Raw genomic sequence first — 13,418 nt, forward strand, 5'->3', positions numbered from 1 at the left:
CCAGGCAGTGACGGTGCCCCTGGTGGGAGTGGCCTGAGCTGAGGACACTGCCCACAAAGACTGGCCTGCATCGCTCCCAGCACTGTGTGCCTTGAGGCTCCAGCCACCCTTCATCTTCCGCCTGCCCCGACTTCAGCCCATGTGTAGACTTCAGCCCAGGTGTCGACTTCAGCCCAGGTGTCATTGCAGGCAGGGGGCATCCCTGCAGACGAGCGAGGCAAGGCTCCCTGATGAGGCCTTGCTGTGGGCGGAGGGCTTGGGGCTGGGTCTGTGAGGCAGTGAGGCAAGGCAAGGTGCCCAGCCTGGGCCCCATCGGGGCCAGCACAGGTCTGCCAGCCACACGGACTCCGGGGGTCGGCTCTCAAGGCTTCTGCCCTTTCCTGTTTGTCCTGAGGCTGGTGGTGGCCTGTGCTCTGAGGCCTTCCAGGGCTCTGGCTCTTGGGCTGTCTCGTCTGTCATCTCCAAGGCTAGTGCGGCAGATCCCTCGGCGCTGGCCTTGTCACGCAGACTGTCCGTTGGCAGGCTCTGCCCGCCACGCTTGTGCCCACAGGTATGCCAGGACGCAGGCCCTGGAGTGTGCGTGGGCCCTGAGTTGGTCCTGTGTTTCATGGAGGAATTTGGCTTTCATCTCTGCTCCCTGAAGCTGTCAACCAGGAAGTGGCCCAAGTGTCCTCACAACAGGCCCAGGGCCAGGCCTTCTCCTGCCCAGGACCTCTTGGCTCCCGCCAGCCCATCCCCGCCTCCTGGCTGCCTCTTCCTCTTTCTGGTCTGACCTTTGTGGGCTTCCTTCACTCCCGTGTGCTCTGCTCTTGCCGGCTTTAAGCACGTGACCGCCCTGCCCACCTGTCCCTGCCCTTCAGGTCTCATCTCAGGTGTCGTCTCCTTGAGAGGCCTTCCCTGACCTCAGCCCGGCGCCTGCAAGCCCCTGCATTGCAGCCATTACTGGGTGGGTCCCGCTCACTTGGGCGCAAGTGGCTGCACAGCCAGGCTGGGCGGAAGACCGGGTGCACAGGCAGCCCACGGGGCCTCGTCCCTCCAGCCTTCTCCCAGCCCTGTCCCTGTGGGACACCACAGTGGGAAACCCTGGGTGAGGACAGCGGCTGCTGGTTTGGCTGCCGGTGGGGTTCTCTGTGAAGCCGATCCTGCCTCCGAGAGGCAGCCAGGCTCTGGGGCCGTGCAGGGCACTTTCTAAAGGGAGGGACTGGCAGCCGGGCCTGTGCCCCGCCTCCTGCTACCACCCTAGTCTCGGCAGGCCTGGGGAGGTGGCTGTTCACCAGAAAAGGAAATTCTCGATGAGAAACTCAAGCAAGCGAGGCTGGAAATTCACTGGATTCCAAATGGTTCTGACCTTTCATGCTCTACCAGCAATATCTCAGGATGGAAAACAAACAGTCTGCTGAGGAAAGACAATACCCCCCAAGATTTCTCCTGCCGCCGGCTGTCCGCTGAGGTGGGCCGGCCGCCCAGGAGAGCGCCGGGCCAGACAGCGAGGAGAGCCTGCCTCTCCCAGTGCCTGCAAGCAGCTCCTGTCACCGCCGCTGGCATGCCTTTCCTGTGCCCTGCCCTCCTCCCGCCTGCTGCCAGAGGCCTGGGACGAGGCTGCCACCCCTGCCTCCTCCTTTCAGGGGCCCTGAACTGTTCTCCCGGGTTCCAGCAAAGGCACAGCAGCCAAGAACAGGGCAGGCTGATTTTTGCAGAAACCGAAGGAGGCTGGGGGCCCAGTGCCAGGCTCTGGATGAGGAGCTCAGGGCCCTTCAGCCTCCACTCTGCTCCAAGGCCTTGTCTTCCCCTGACGGCGGGCTGGCAGAGCCCCCGCCCCCACGCCGGGTGGAGGAGCCACAGCCCCCTACCCGCCCGCTGGCATTTGCGTCAGCACGTTGCTACGGGTAACATCAGGATCTCTGGGTTCCTGGGCACAGAGGGCTGCAGCGAGTGCAGGGCAGCACCTGGGCAGGAGGAGGCAGGTTCCGGGCATTCACGGAGCTCGGCAATGAGCCATGCCCGGCCTTGATGCCGCCCGCCTGCTCTGGTTCCAGATGGGTTCCGTGGGCCCTCATCCCCCCGTGTAGTCCACCGGGCACCCACGGGCTCCAGAGTCAGTAGACCTCTACTGCTCTTACTGGGGCTCCCTTTGACAATGTGAGGGGCCAGAGCATGGCCCAGGAAGGCATCACCTGACCAATCTTGTGTGGCAACAGCTGTGCCTACTGTCCTTGTCACGGGTAGGGGGACAGGTGGGAGTACCCAGGCTTAGGACAGGGTATGGGCCCAGGCCTGTAGCTTGTGGCAGCCGTGGGCCTCCCAGCTTCACATCTGCCAGGGGAGAGCCAGGCATGCCTGCCCCAGCCTGCCCTCTGCCGGAGCACCACTCCCTAGTGGCTCAGCCTCCCTTCTCTGCCCACCCCATGGCCCCTCCCAGGGGTGAAGAAAGGCAAGTTTTAAATCCACAGGCTCAGCCTGGCCCCACTCAGGCGCAGAGACCACCTGCTGACCACCCACCTCACTGGGACAACCCTGGAGGCCACGCGGCTGAGGTTTGGCCGCGGTCTCAGGGCTCTGCCCCTTCCTCTTCCTCGCCCTGCCAGAGGGGCCCCAGCACCCTGCTGGGGATCTCAGGAAAGCGGGAAAACGGGGGTTGCTTGCTGCCCAGCCTCGGCCCCTGCAGATCTGCTAATGGACTATGTGGTCGCTTAATAGTGAAGGGAACCTTCAGAAGAGACAGATTAAAAGGCCTGGCTGCAAAGTGTCCAAGTGTTCCCACGTGAAAACCCGCAGGAGCTCCCTCGCTGCCCGTTTCCCGGAGAAGCTGTTGTGTTCCCGGCCTGTGCCAGGCCTGGTGTGCGCCAGTGGTGTGCCTGCTGTGCACCTGCCTGGGGGCCAGGCGCCCAGGTGAGCCTGACTATCCCAGAAGCACAAGGGGCTGGCAGGAGGGGACACTCACACCCCGCAGTCACAGTGTCATCTCTACAAACCCTGGTGCTGGTGCTATCTGGGGACACCCGCCTCCTCCTTTAGGACCCAGCAGGTAGCAGTTCCCAGGGGAATCTCCCCGCCTTGGCTCCTGTGTAGGTCCAGCTGGGGCTACAGGTGGTCTGGGCCACATCAAGGCTTACTGTGGGAGGCCTGGTGTCCCCACTGCGTACCCCACAGACAGTTGGTCGACATGAGTCAAGGAGAGTCCCTTGGGGGGTTTTGGGACACAGAACATGCCCTTTAGAGAATTAAGTTCTGCAGGTGGCTATTGCTACACAGCCAGGCTCCAGCCTAGGGGGTCATCCCTCCCAGCCCTGGCCAGTGGCCCCTTGTTGTACAGGTCCCTAAGCCCCTCCCGAACCGCACCCGCACAGGTTACAGCCCCCTTGTCCTGCCACCCTGTACGGCGTGTGCTGTGGGCCGGGGCCTGGCACACACCGGTGCTCAGCAGACCGCAGCCAGAGCAGGAGGCAGGCAGGCTCAGGGAGAGCGCGAGTTCAGGGCCCTGGCTCCTGGGTGTGCCGCCGCTGGTGCCAGGCGCTGATGGGAGCGTGCGGGTGCAGCGCGTGCCTGAGGAGGGGGCTGCTCAAGGCCGTCCCGCACACAGTATGCCACCGTGTTTTGTCGGTCAGCTGAAAAGGGAGCTCGTCTTTGTGCTTTAGAGACGGCGCATCGCAAGTCGGCGAGTTGAGGTGACATATGGTGCTGCGGTCGGACAGGCTCTCGCCTATTGATAACAAGCTGGTTCTGTTTGTCCAAAGAGGGGATTACGAGGGGGAAACGGCCGGATGTGATGACACCCAGCTCAGATTTGGAAGGGGCCTGGAGTGTCCTTAGTGTCCTTAACCAGTGTCTTTGCGGTGCCAGAAGCGAGGCCCACAGAACGTGCACCGTGTCCCAGGGCCGAGTCGGGCTCTCTGGGGAGTGCTGGCTCTGCTCCCCAGGCTCCCAGGGGACTCTGGGACCCCCCATGCCCAGCGGGTCCCGGGGGCTCCACGGGGAGCTGTGGGATGTGCGCTGGCTTCCACCCTTGGGGGCTGGGCGCAGGGGAGTCACCCAGACTCAGGAGACCTGAATGGCCGTCAGGGCCGGCACTGCCCACTGTCCCCACCCCGTCAGTGGCAGGACCGCAGGGAGCAGGAGCAGAGCATGTCCCTACTCTGTCGAGTACATAGGTGCTACGTGGGCTTGGGACAGCACCAGAGAGACGTGCCGCTGACCTGCCCGGAGACCCCCAGCCTTCCCCCAGGCCCTGGTCTCCCTGAGCAGTTCCTTCTGATCTCCCGATGTGCCAGGACCACATGCAGTGGTTTGCAGCCTCCATAAATCATGGTGACCCTGGGACAGCAGGGACCTCCTGGGCCAGAGCCAGGAGGTGGGCCTTGGCCAGCAGAGGGGCCTGCGCTCCCTCGGAATGGACGGCTCCGGGCACAGATCTGAGGAGCTCTGCAGGGGCAAAGGCAGCAGAAGCCCAGCCCTCAGCAGGGCCATGATAGCACCTCCCTGGGAAGGTGCAGGGCTCACCTGGCCATGTGCTCTCCTCGGCTGGTGTGCCCCTGGGAGCTCAGACCTGCTCTTTGTCTCTGTGACCATCACCCTTCCCGAGCATTGGGTGTTCAGCCAGCTGCTGGGGTGGGGGGGGACACTCACAGCTGGATCACCGAGGTGCTGCCAGCACCTCCATGCAGGCTCCTTAGGCCCTGGCCTCACCCGGGGTCCTTTGCCCTGTTGCCTGGCCCTTGTCTTGGCCCTAAAGAGGCTCAGGCCGTCTGCTTCTCACCTCAGTGGCTCCTGGGTCTGAGCCTGTGGCCCTCACTCAGTGAGCGGCTGGCAGTGACGGGGGTCTGCTCCCCAGGGCCCCGAGCTTCCCATAGCTTGAGTGGGGTGCTGGCTCCAGCCTGTGCTGGGCGGGGGCGAGGTGGAGGGAGGGTGGAAAAGGCAGCAGCGGCCCCTCCCTTGCAGCACAGCCTGGCACCTATTTCCAGCCCCCAGCACTTGCCAGCTCACATTTTAGTTGGAAGAAGACCTCCTCCCCTCTGCCCCCAGGGAGGCAGCAGCCATCGAGGCCTCTGTCCATTGCAGCTTCCTCTGTTCCCCTTCCCGTCACTCTGGGAGCCTCCGAGGACTCCCATTCCCGCTGCCTCTGGGCTTGGCTCCTTGCCCCGAGTAGGTCCTCTGTCAGATGTCAGCCGAGTGAAAAGGACGAGACAGAGCCCTCCTGCTCAGTGTGTCCCCCCCACCCCCACTCCACACCACACGGCGGGGCTTTGGAGTGCTACTGAGGCCTGTTCCTTTGTCCCTGTCTCCTCACCCTTGTGAACCCAGCTCTGCCAACCGAGCACGTCAGCTGCCCTTTCTTGGTAGTCGGACGCCATCCCTGTCACTGCAACTCTTCCACCACAACTGACTTTACCACGTGCCTTGGCCGAGTCTGCACGGGGATGGTCTACACTATTCCTCAGGCCTCGAGACTGGAGGGGAGGCTGCCTGCCTGGGCTCCGGCGGGGCCCTCCAGCCCCAGTGTGGACAGGCCTGGGCGGGAAGGCAGGCCCCGCCTGCAGCGGAGGGCACCAAGAGTGGGGCTGGTGGGCAGGGCCTCCCTCTACGCACACCAGTGCCTCGGAGGGTGGAGCTGGATTGCACCAGCTCACAACTGTCAATTGTCCAATATTTAGGAATTTCTGGGCCATTTGACATCATGTTGTAGCTTAAAATCAGCCAGGTGAGAATAACCACAGTACAGCACTCAGCAGACACTTGACATCACCTCCCGATGGGTTGTTAAACATTCACCAGCCCGCCACATCCTGTGGCTCTCAGCCCGGCCCAGGGGACCTGTCTGGGTCAGGCTCAGCTAGGGGCAAATTTCAGGATTCACTGTCCACCTCTTTCTGAAAAGCTGGACAGTGTCCCTGCTTTTCCGCCTCCTCTGGGACTCCTCGGCAATCTCCTACTCTCGCCGGTGACTGCGTGTGTTATTTCTGTTCACGTTCATCCCATTGGAGAACCGTGATTTCCCAGAGTGGCTCCCTGCTCGTCCGCCCTCCACCCCCCCACTTCCCGCTCTCCCCAGGCAGATTTTACAAGAATCCTGCGCAGAGAAGCAGACTCAGAGCTGGGCGGTTCTGCTTGCTCTCAGCAGCACGTTAGCAGACTAGCATGAGACCATCTGCTCATTCGGGGCCTGTCCTACGCACTCCGTCCGGGAGAGAAAAGCCTGTACTGCTCACTCAGGAAGCACTCCTTACACACCTAGTGTGTGCAGCCGTCTGGGGACAGAGGCAAGTGTCCCTTCCTCCTCTCAGGTCAGATGGCAGCAGCATCAAGCAGTCCCTGGAGGGCTGGAGTGGCTTCCCCAGCACCCACTTCCACGCTTGCTGCGGCTGGGCTCAAGGCCCCTGTGCAGCAGCTGTCTGGGCCCAGGAAAGCCTGGAAGCCCTCCTCTGCCCCAGAGACCAACTGGCAGGAGAGAAGGGGGCCCAGACAACAGGAGCAGGGCTTCGGCAGATTGGAGTGGAGTGGGGGGTGGTGATCTGGACCTCACAGAATCCCGTCTGGGTCTTGGGTGTTGAGGAGGCAGCCAGCACAGGCAGGGCGGAGGGACTGTCCGGGGCCATGGAGAGTCCAGGACTAGGCACCTTGCAGAAGGGGACAGGTCCCAGGTGCTGCACAGTCTGGGGGGTGGCGCTGCTAGGGTTCACCGGGCTCTCTACAACCTGCCCATCTGTGTGCTCCCCACCCTTTGCCACCTGACCTCTCCTCAACAACGCCCCTCCAACTGGCAGAACACCTGTTCTGCGCTCATGGGCGCTTCAGGACAGAGGAACATCCCAGCCTGCGTCCTGCTCAGCCGTCGGGCCAGGGGGGTGATTGACGTTCCGGGCACATTAGCTCTGCTCCTTAGGTACATATCAGGCAGCTCTGGGTTTTAAGATGCAGATTATTCTTGTTTAAGGCATTTCTGTAATTCAGGACTAAACAACAACTTCTTCACTCTTCAAGAACAGCATGGGAGGCCAAGCTGACTGGGGGACCCTCAGCACAGATCAGGGCAGGAGTGGGGTATCTGCCACCCACGGCCCCAAACACCACCGAGAAATGCTTCTGGTCTAACAGGGCATGGGGGCTCCTCTTCACCCATCTGTACGGCCCGCTGAGGCCCCACTGGCTCTGACAGTCTAGAGTTGCTGGGAAGAAAGGAGTAACAGTTACCTAGGGGAAGGGGTCCTAGACATCTGAGGGACACCCAGGATAGAGCGAAAGGTAGCCCTACTCCTGCATGAGGTCCAGACTGGACTGGTTTCCTCAGACCCAGAGAACAAGCCGGGGCCGCCCTTGGGAGGCTGGGCTTGCAGCCCGCCCAGTCCTGTCTTCATCGCCCCTGGTTGGCAGGTCCTCCGCTCACGCACTTTCTCTAATCCCTTAATAAAGCCAGTCAGCCAGAGGCCCTGGGCCTCGTATCCTGACACTGCCACTAAGGCCAGCCCCAGCCCACAGCCCCACACACCTTTTGTGGCCTTTGGTGACCCCAAGAAGGCTGACAACATCCTGATGTCAATGAGGCCTGGAGTGCCCGGGCCAGCGTGGCCCATAGGAGTGGCCATAGGCAAGCCCTTCCCCACAGGGCCACACAGCCTCCCTCCAGCAGCGGCGGGTGGGAGCTGGGGAATCTGTGACCTGCTCGACATTCCCCAAAAGCCACAGCCTCTGGCTGCAGTGTCCCGGGCTCCAGGAATCCAGGACTGTAGCTTATTACCTCTACTCAGGAAAGAACACTCTGGAACAGCTGACCACAGCAACCTGCAGCTCTTGGGCAGTTCCCAAGCCCTGGCCCAGCAGGAAAGATGCTAAGGGGAGATGTCTGTTCCATGGCCCTTTGTTAGTGCTGGCCGGGCCCGCAGGCACGCAATCCCCTCTGGCTCCTCTCGGCCTCGTGGGCCCAAGGACAGGACCGCTGGGGGTGAGAGGAGCAGCCCCCAGCCCCGGGTAGTCTCAGCTTGGAGGAGCTGGCCAGTCGTGGCTTCCTCAAGGACAGAAGGACGTAGTTTTGGCAATACCTGCCATTACCTATGCCCATACATGGCGCTCATGGGGCCCAGAAGTGTGGGGCGTGTGTTCTGATAAAGGAGAGCGCTGGTCATTGGGACGCAGACGCCAGGTGGCTAGACAGGCCAGCTGACTTCTCCTGGCTCCCATGGCCTTGCTTGGGATGCTGGTGACCCTGCTTGATGCTGGTGGCAGGGAACACCATGCAGGACAGGACTGCCATTATGCCATTTCATTTCCCTCTCACAAGAGACAGCCACAAGGTCTCCTGGACAAGCAAGTGGGCGGAGCCCTTGTGCACAGCATGAGGCACCCCCAAGGCCAAGGCCAGCCCACCATAGAGCAGGCTGGGTCCCACATGTGGCCCAACCCAGAGTGTAAAAAGGCCCATCCTTCCCCTGTCAGCCTGTCCCTAGTGCTTCTGTCACCCTATGAGGCCTCTGCACAGCCCATTGGCAGCTGTCCTGTCTCCTCTGCCCATAGACCTGCCTAGGCCTCAGGTCCAGGCTGCAAGTGCCCCTCAGGGTGGGGTTGTTACTGGTCAGGCCTGCCCTGCTTTCCTCTGATGCCCAGACTTAGTAGCCCGGCCTGTTACAGCCCAGCCGACCAGGGAACCTGGCATAGGGGTCTCAGAGCAAAGACGCTGGGGCACTGCCAGGCCTGGCATAGTGCATGTCTCTCCTGGGGGCACCCCAGACCCTGGCTACAGGGGAATGAGGCCTAGCAAGGGTAGATCTGGACAGCAAGGAGCCCTTGGGGACAGAGGCTTGACTGTCCCCCAGGGCTGCAGGGGTCATGGACTGAGACACGGTGTGTGATTCCAGCCTGGATTCAGAGAGACGGAGGCCATGGCCCAATGACCAGTCCAGCCTCTGGCGCACCCTCCCCTCCACTGTTGTCACTACTCCACCCAGTGCTCCATCCACGGGCACAGCTCTGGCCCCTCTCCCAAGCCACCTGTGCCATGGCCACCCCAGCCCACTCACATGCCAGCCTCTCCTTAGCTCTCCATGGCCCTGTGACCAGAGTGCCCCGCCCACCTGTGGCCTGGCCTAGGGGTCACCCTGAACTGTCCCCATGCTCTCCCCCAACACTGCCTGCCCTAGAAGACATGCAGACTGCCCTGGGCATGATGTGGGTGGGGTGGGGTGGGGTGAGGTGTTTGGAGGCCCATCCAGGAGGCACTGACCCCTCAGCTGTACAAGCCAAAGGCCAAGACCACCCTAGTGAAGACAAAGGCTTAGGACCAGAAATGGCCCACCGAGCCTGTGTCCCCTCACTGCCTCGTCTGAGAGGCTGGCTGGTGCCAGCCAGGTGAGCACTGGGAGAGCACCGTCGGCTGCTGACCGCCCAGCAGGTGTGGGTGTGCCGGTGACAGTAACGTTCCTGAGAGAGCCGCACACTGCTTTCAGGCTTGATTTGGTTTGGTTTCTGCATAGCGGCTCACAACTCAGTACATGGATTTTATAACCCACAGAGGGAACATAGTCTTGAGTCTGGTCCTTGGTCGCCGTCCAGAAAGTTTCATCTCAGAGAGCCCTCCGAGCTGGCCGGGCCCTGGGTGTGGGCAGTGCTTGTGGCTGTCGGGGGCCGGGAAGCAGCTGTGCTGCGCATCAGCCTCTTGGCTACTGTCTGTGCATCTTGTGACCAGGTCATTGGCCAGGGATAGACAAGGCATTCTCTTCCCTGAAGCAGCTGCTCAGAAACATCAGGAAGCCCTTGTCCTGGCTCCACTAGCTCATGAACTTCCGGCAGCTCCTCCAAAGGGCCATCAGCAGCCCCAGCAGCCTGCCTGGCCCTGCCGGACTGCCGCATCCTGGGCAGGATGAAGCCATCAGCCACTGCCTTGGGCACACGCAGCAACTGGCACTGGGTTAGGAACAGCCACTCCCAGGCCCGAGGTCTCTGTTGTGGCAGGGCCTGGGAGCCATGGAAGGTCCCAGGGGCTGCAAAGTTAGCTAAGTCACACCCCAGCTGCGTGGCTGCACCAACACAGGCACAGGCGTCCTTTGATCCGGTTCTCGATGGAGCCAGACCTGGAAGGCTGCATTTCCCCAGCACTCCCACTTCCTGCCGAGGGAGAAGCCAGGGCAGGGCGGCAATGACCCAAATACTTTTTTAAGGATGAGCATTCCTGAAATCCATCGTGTTGGCCACAGGCAGAGGGTCCCCACTGGGATATCTACCCACGTCTTCGACTTCTCACTGCAGGAACTGGCCTCCAGCCACTGCCAGTGGTTTCCCCAGCCTTTGCTCCTGCGGGTGTGACCTGGGGCAGCACCCAGGAGCGCAGGAGAGCACAGCTTGCTGAATAGAGTCAGATGAGGATATTAGCCTCATAGGCTACAGGGGGTCCTCTGGAGCTGAAAGGAGGCGCTTCTTGCATTCTGGTTTCCTCCCAGTGCGAGTGACGCCGGCAAGTCCCAGGCCAGGCCTGAATCTGTTGGCAGCTTCCAGTCTGCACACACCTGCATCCTGCCGTTCACTAATTTCCCATCAGCGATGGACCGCAGGGAGACTGGGATCCAGCCAGCAAGGTTTAACATTAAGACAAATAGGGAACAGTTCTCATTTCAGTTCAGGCAAAAATGGACTGGAAAAAAGTGTTCTTTTCTGCAGAGTGGGAGGAAGGTCAAGGTGAGAGTAAGCTGCAGGCCTGCTGGCCCACCCGGGGGCCCTTTCCCTCTCGGGGCCTGGGCGCGGAATGGGGGAGCAAGACACGGGAGCTCCAGGCCCCGGCAGAGCCAGAGCTCCCAGTGTCTGCCTGGGAGTTTGCTGCCCCAGAAGTGGGAGTCTTAGGTGCACCTGAGTCACCCCCTAAGTTAGAGGATGCCTGCCATCAATGTCACACTTACGCCGGGGCTATGGCCAGCACTGGCAGCAGGAATGGTCTTTTCTGGCTCTAAGATCCTTCAAGTTATTGGCTCTGAGGTTTAGCGAGAGCAGAAAGCAAACAGTGATGTGTGCGTTTGGGGGCTCCAGGCCTGTGCTGGGGACCAGCAGCACTGGCAGGCCTGGTGGCTGCCAGTGTCCTGGTTGGCCTGTTCAGGCTCCCCAGGGGACAGCTCAGTCAGACAGGCATGTCCCCATGTCTGGGGACAAGAACGCACTCTGGGTGCAGGGCTACCTCCAGCTCACTCTGGGGTCCTGGGTGCGACCCAGACATGGCTGAAGCCCCAGGGTTGTGTACACACCTATGCCCATTCAGGTTGCCTGGGTCCAGGCTGTCCCAGTGGTACAGTTCCAGGCCCTGCCTCATCCCTTGCCCAGCTCCTGAGTCATCGGGCAGTGCAGCCACCAGGCCCAGCGTGGGCTTGGAGCTCAGAACAGCCTTGCGCGTTGCGGCTGGCCACAGGGTGAACAGAAGGGTGAGAGCTGAGCTGGCCACACTTGTGTTGTAGCGCCCTGGTCCTCAGACCTGTGCCAGGCACCAGGGGTGAGATGGTGGAGCTCAGGCCACCATCCTAACTCTTTGAGGGCTGATGTCCAGGTGGGGAGATGAGGGCAGGGCAATGGGAGCTGCTGGGCCCCTGCACTGTCGTGGGGCTCTGCACACACGACCTCGGAGCCCTCGGCCCAGCAGGGTGGCCCCCGCCGCACAGATAAGGAAACTCAGGCTCCAAGAACAAGACGCCCTAGTGGCACAGCTGGTCTGTCACCTAAAGAGGAACCTTGGCTGTCCCCTGCACAGGGGGCTGGGGTAGCTGGGAGGCTGCTACCCTTTCCACTACTTAGGGTCACCCCAGCCCTTTCCACATGGTACAGTGGGGAAACTAGGCACCAGCGAGCAGGCTGGTCCGGCGGGGGCGGGGAGCATCGGAGGCGAGGCCAGGTGAGACCGAACTGCTTCATAAGGCAGGAAGCAGCACTCTGCTGTTTCTGGCAGGTTTGGAACACGGGTTTCAGGCTATTAGGGCCTGAGTTATTGCCCTGCTGCAGCCTGTTATCTTGTTTAAACAGCCCTGGCTGTTTGAAGTGGCTGGCCTGCTCACGGCTGTTACTATGAGGTTTGCAATTGTCACTGGATGGGAGAGCGGTGGGGGCCGGCGGCGGGGACAGGCAAGCGGTGACTCTGACTTCTGGACTCCTCAGAACACATCCCGCCCCAGAGAAGCCCCATCTGTCGCTGGCCTGAGGGCTGCAGGGCTGGGCCCTCTAAAGTGGGCTCTTCTGAGTCCCCTGGGGTGGGCAGGGGCGGAGAGGTGAGACCATGGGTGGGGGGAGGTGGTGGCCCCCTCAAGCCCCCCTCCTCCCTGGGGAAGGTCAGGGGCCCGTGAAGAACTGAGGCCCAGAGTGTCTGGTGGCAGGTGTGCTCCTCCTGGTTGCTAATCTTTGCGTGTCACTCGCTAATCTCCCTCCTGACAAGTCCTGTGGCCTCAGGGCGTCTGTCTGCGGGTGGCAGTTGGGAGTGGAGGAAGCGGGAGCTGGGGGAATGGCACGTCCTCACCCTGGGAACACAGCGGGGGACTCGGGTCCTGGGGCCTCTGTACACACAGCCCCCCGAGGTTGGCCACCAGGGGCTGAAGTAGGGAAACAACACCAAGCCTTCACCCACCGAGACATAGGGTCACGTTGTTCGTGATCATTTTAAAGCCCAAGAGCACCTGCTTATCAAACACCTTCTCGTCAGTTTCGCCAGAGTGACCCACTGAGTGATGGAGCTGAAGTGAGGAAGGACACAGGCCAGCCCTCAGTGAAAGCCCAGGACAGTGCCCAGCCCTGCTGTCCTCCACGGTCCCAGCCAAATGTTAAGCACGGAGAAGGAAAGGCTGGGGAGGGGGGCGGCCTCTGAGCCCCTCCCCACCTACCCTGTTAGACCGTCTGTGGGCCAGACCTGCCCAGGGTAGGAGCACCTGTGGGGGACGGTGGGGCAGGGCACCCACGGCTCCTCTCAGCCCAGCCCCCGCACCCGTGGCTGCCATGCCGAATGCCCATGGCCTGCACCATCTGGCCCTGCCTGCCACAGCCCCACGTTAGGCAGGCTGCCCTGGCTGGGCACTGGGGAGAGCTGTCCCCGCGACAGACCGGGTACCACACTCATGAGCCAGCTACGAGCTGTAAGGAGTGAGTCCACTGAGCCTCAAAGCTCTGCAGCAAAATAAGAGGAGAGGTTACAACAATAGTGGCTGGGGGAGGGGGGTGTCAACTGTGGGACATGGGGGAGGGCTGGGGAAGGCCTCTGGGAGCCTTCCCTCCCTGTGGGTTAGGAAGGAACAGCATGGCCCCAGGCGGGAGGGGAGGGTGTGCGTGGGATGAGTCTGAGAGCTGGGCACAGTGTGCGGGGGGTCACCCAGTCATGTCGGAGCGGTTGGAGAGCTTTGCCCAGGGGAATAACGCGATCTGGTTGGCTGTGATGGGGCCGTAATGGGAGGCACGCAGCAGAAGCAGGGAGTCAGCCC

At 61.8% G+C, this 13,418-nt stretch overlaps 2 protein-coding genes across 3 annotated transcripts in view; one reads left to right on the forward strand and one right to left on the reverse strand.

Moving 5' to 3' along the window:
- RSPH14 (radial spoke head 14 homolog) overlaps positions 1 to 13,418 on the reverse strand; it is a 77,026-nt gene that overhangs the window by 37,427 nt on the left and 26,181 nt on the right. The window lies entirely within an intron of this gene.
- Positions 1 to 13,418, forward strand: part of GNAZ (G protein subunit alpha z) — a 53,386-nt gene that overhangs the window by 27,738 nt on the left and 12,230 nt on the right. Inside the window, exon 3 of one of the 2 annotated variants that reach the window (XM_036014488.1) lies at positions 2,776 to 2,889. The exons of the other annotated variant lie outside the window; for it this stretch is intronic. Coding sequence (XP_035870381.1) covers positions 2,776 to 2,889 — 114 coding nt within the window. The remainder of the gene's footprint in view (positions 1 to 2,775; positions 2,890 to 13,418) is intronic. 2 annotated transcript variants of the gene reach the window in all.

This window comes from Phyllostomus discolor, chromosome 13 (genome assembly GCF_004126475.2).
Source record: "Phyllostomus discolor isolate MPI-MPIP mPhyDis1 chromosome 13, mPhyDis1.pri.v3, whole genome shotgun sequence".
NCBI classification, from domain to species: Eukaryota; Metazoa; Chordata; class Mammalia; order Chiroptera; family Phyllostomidae; genus Phyllostomus; species Phyllostomus discolor.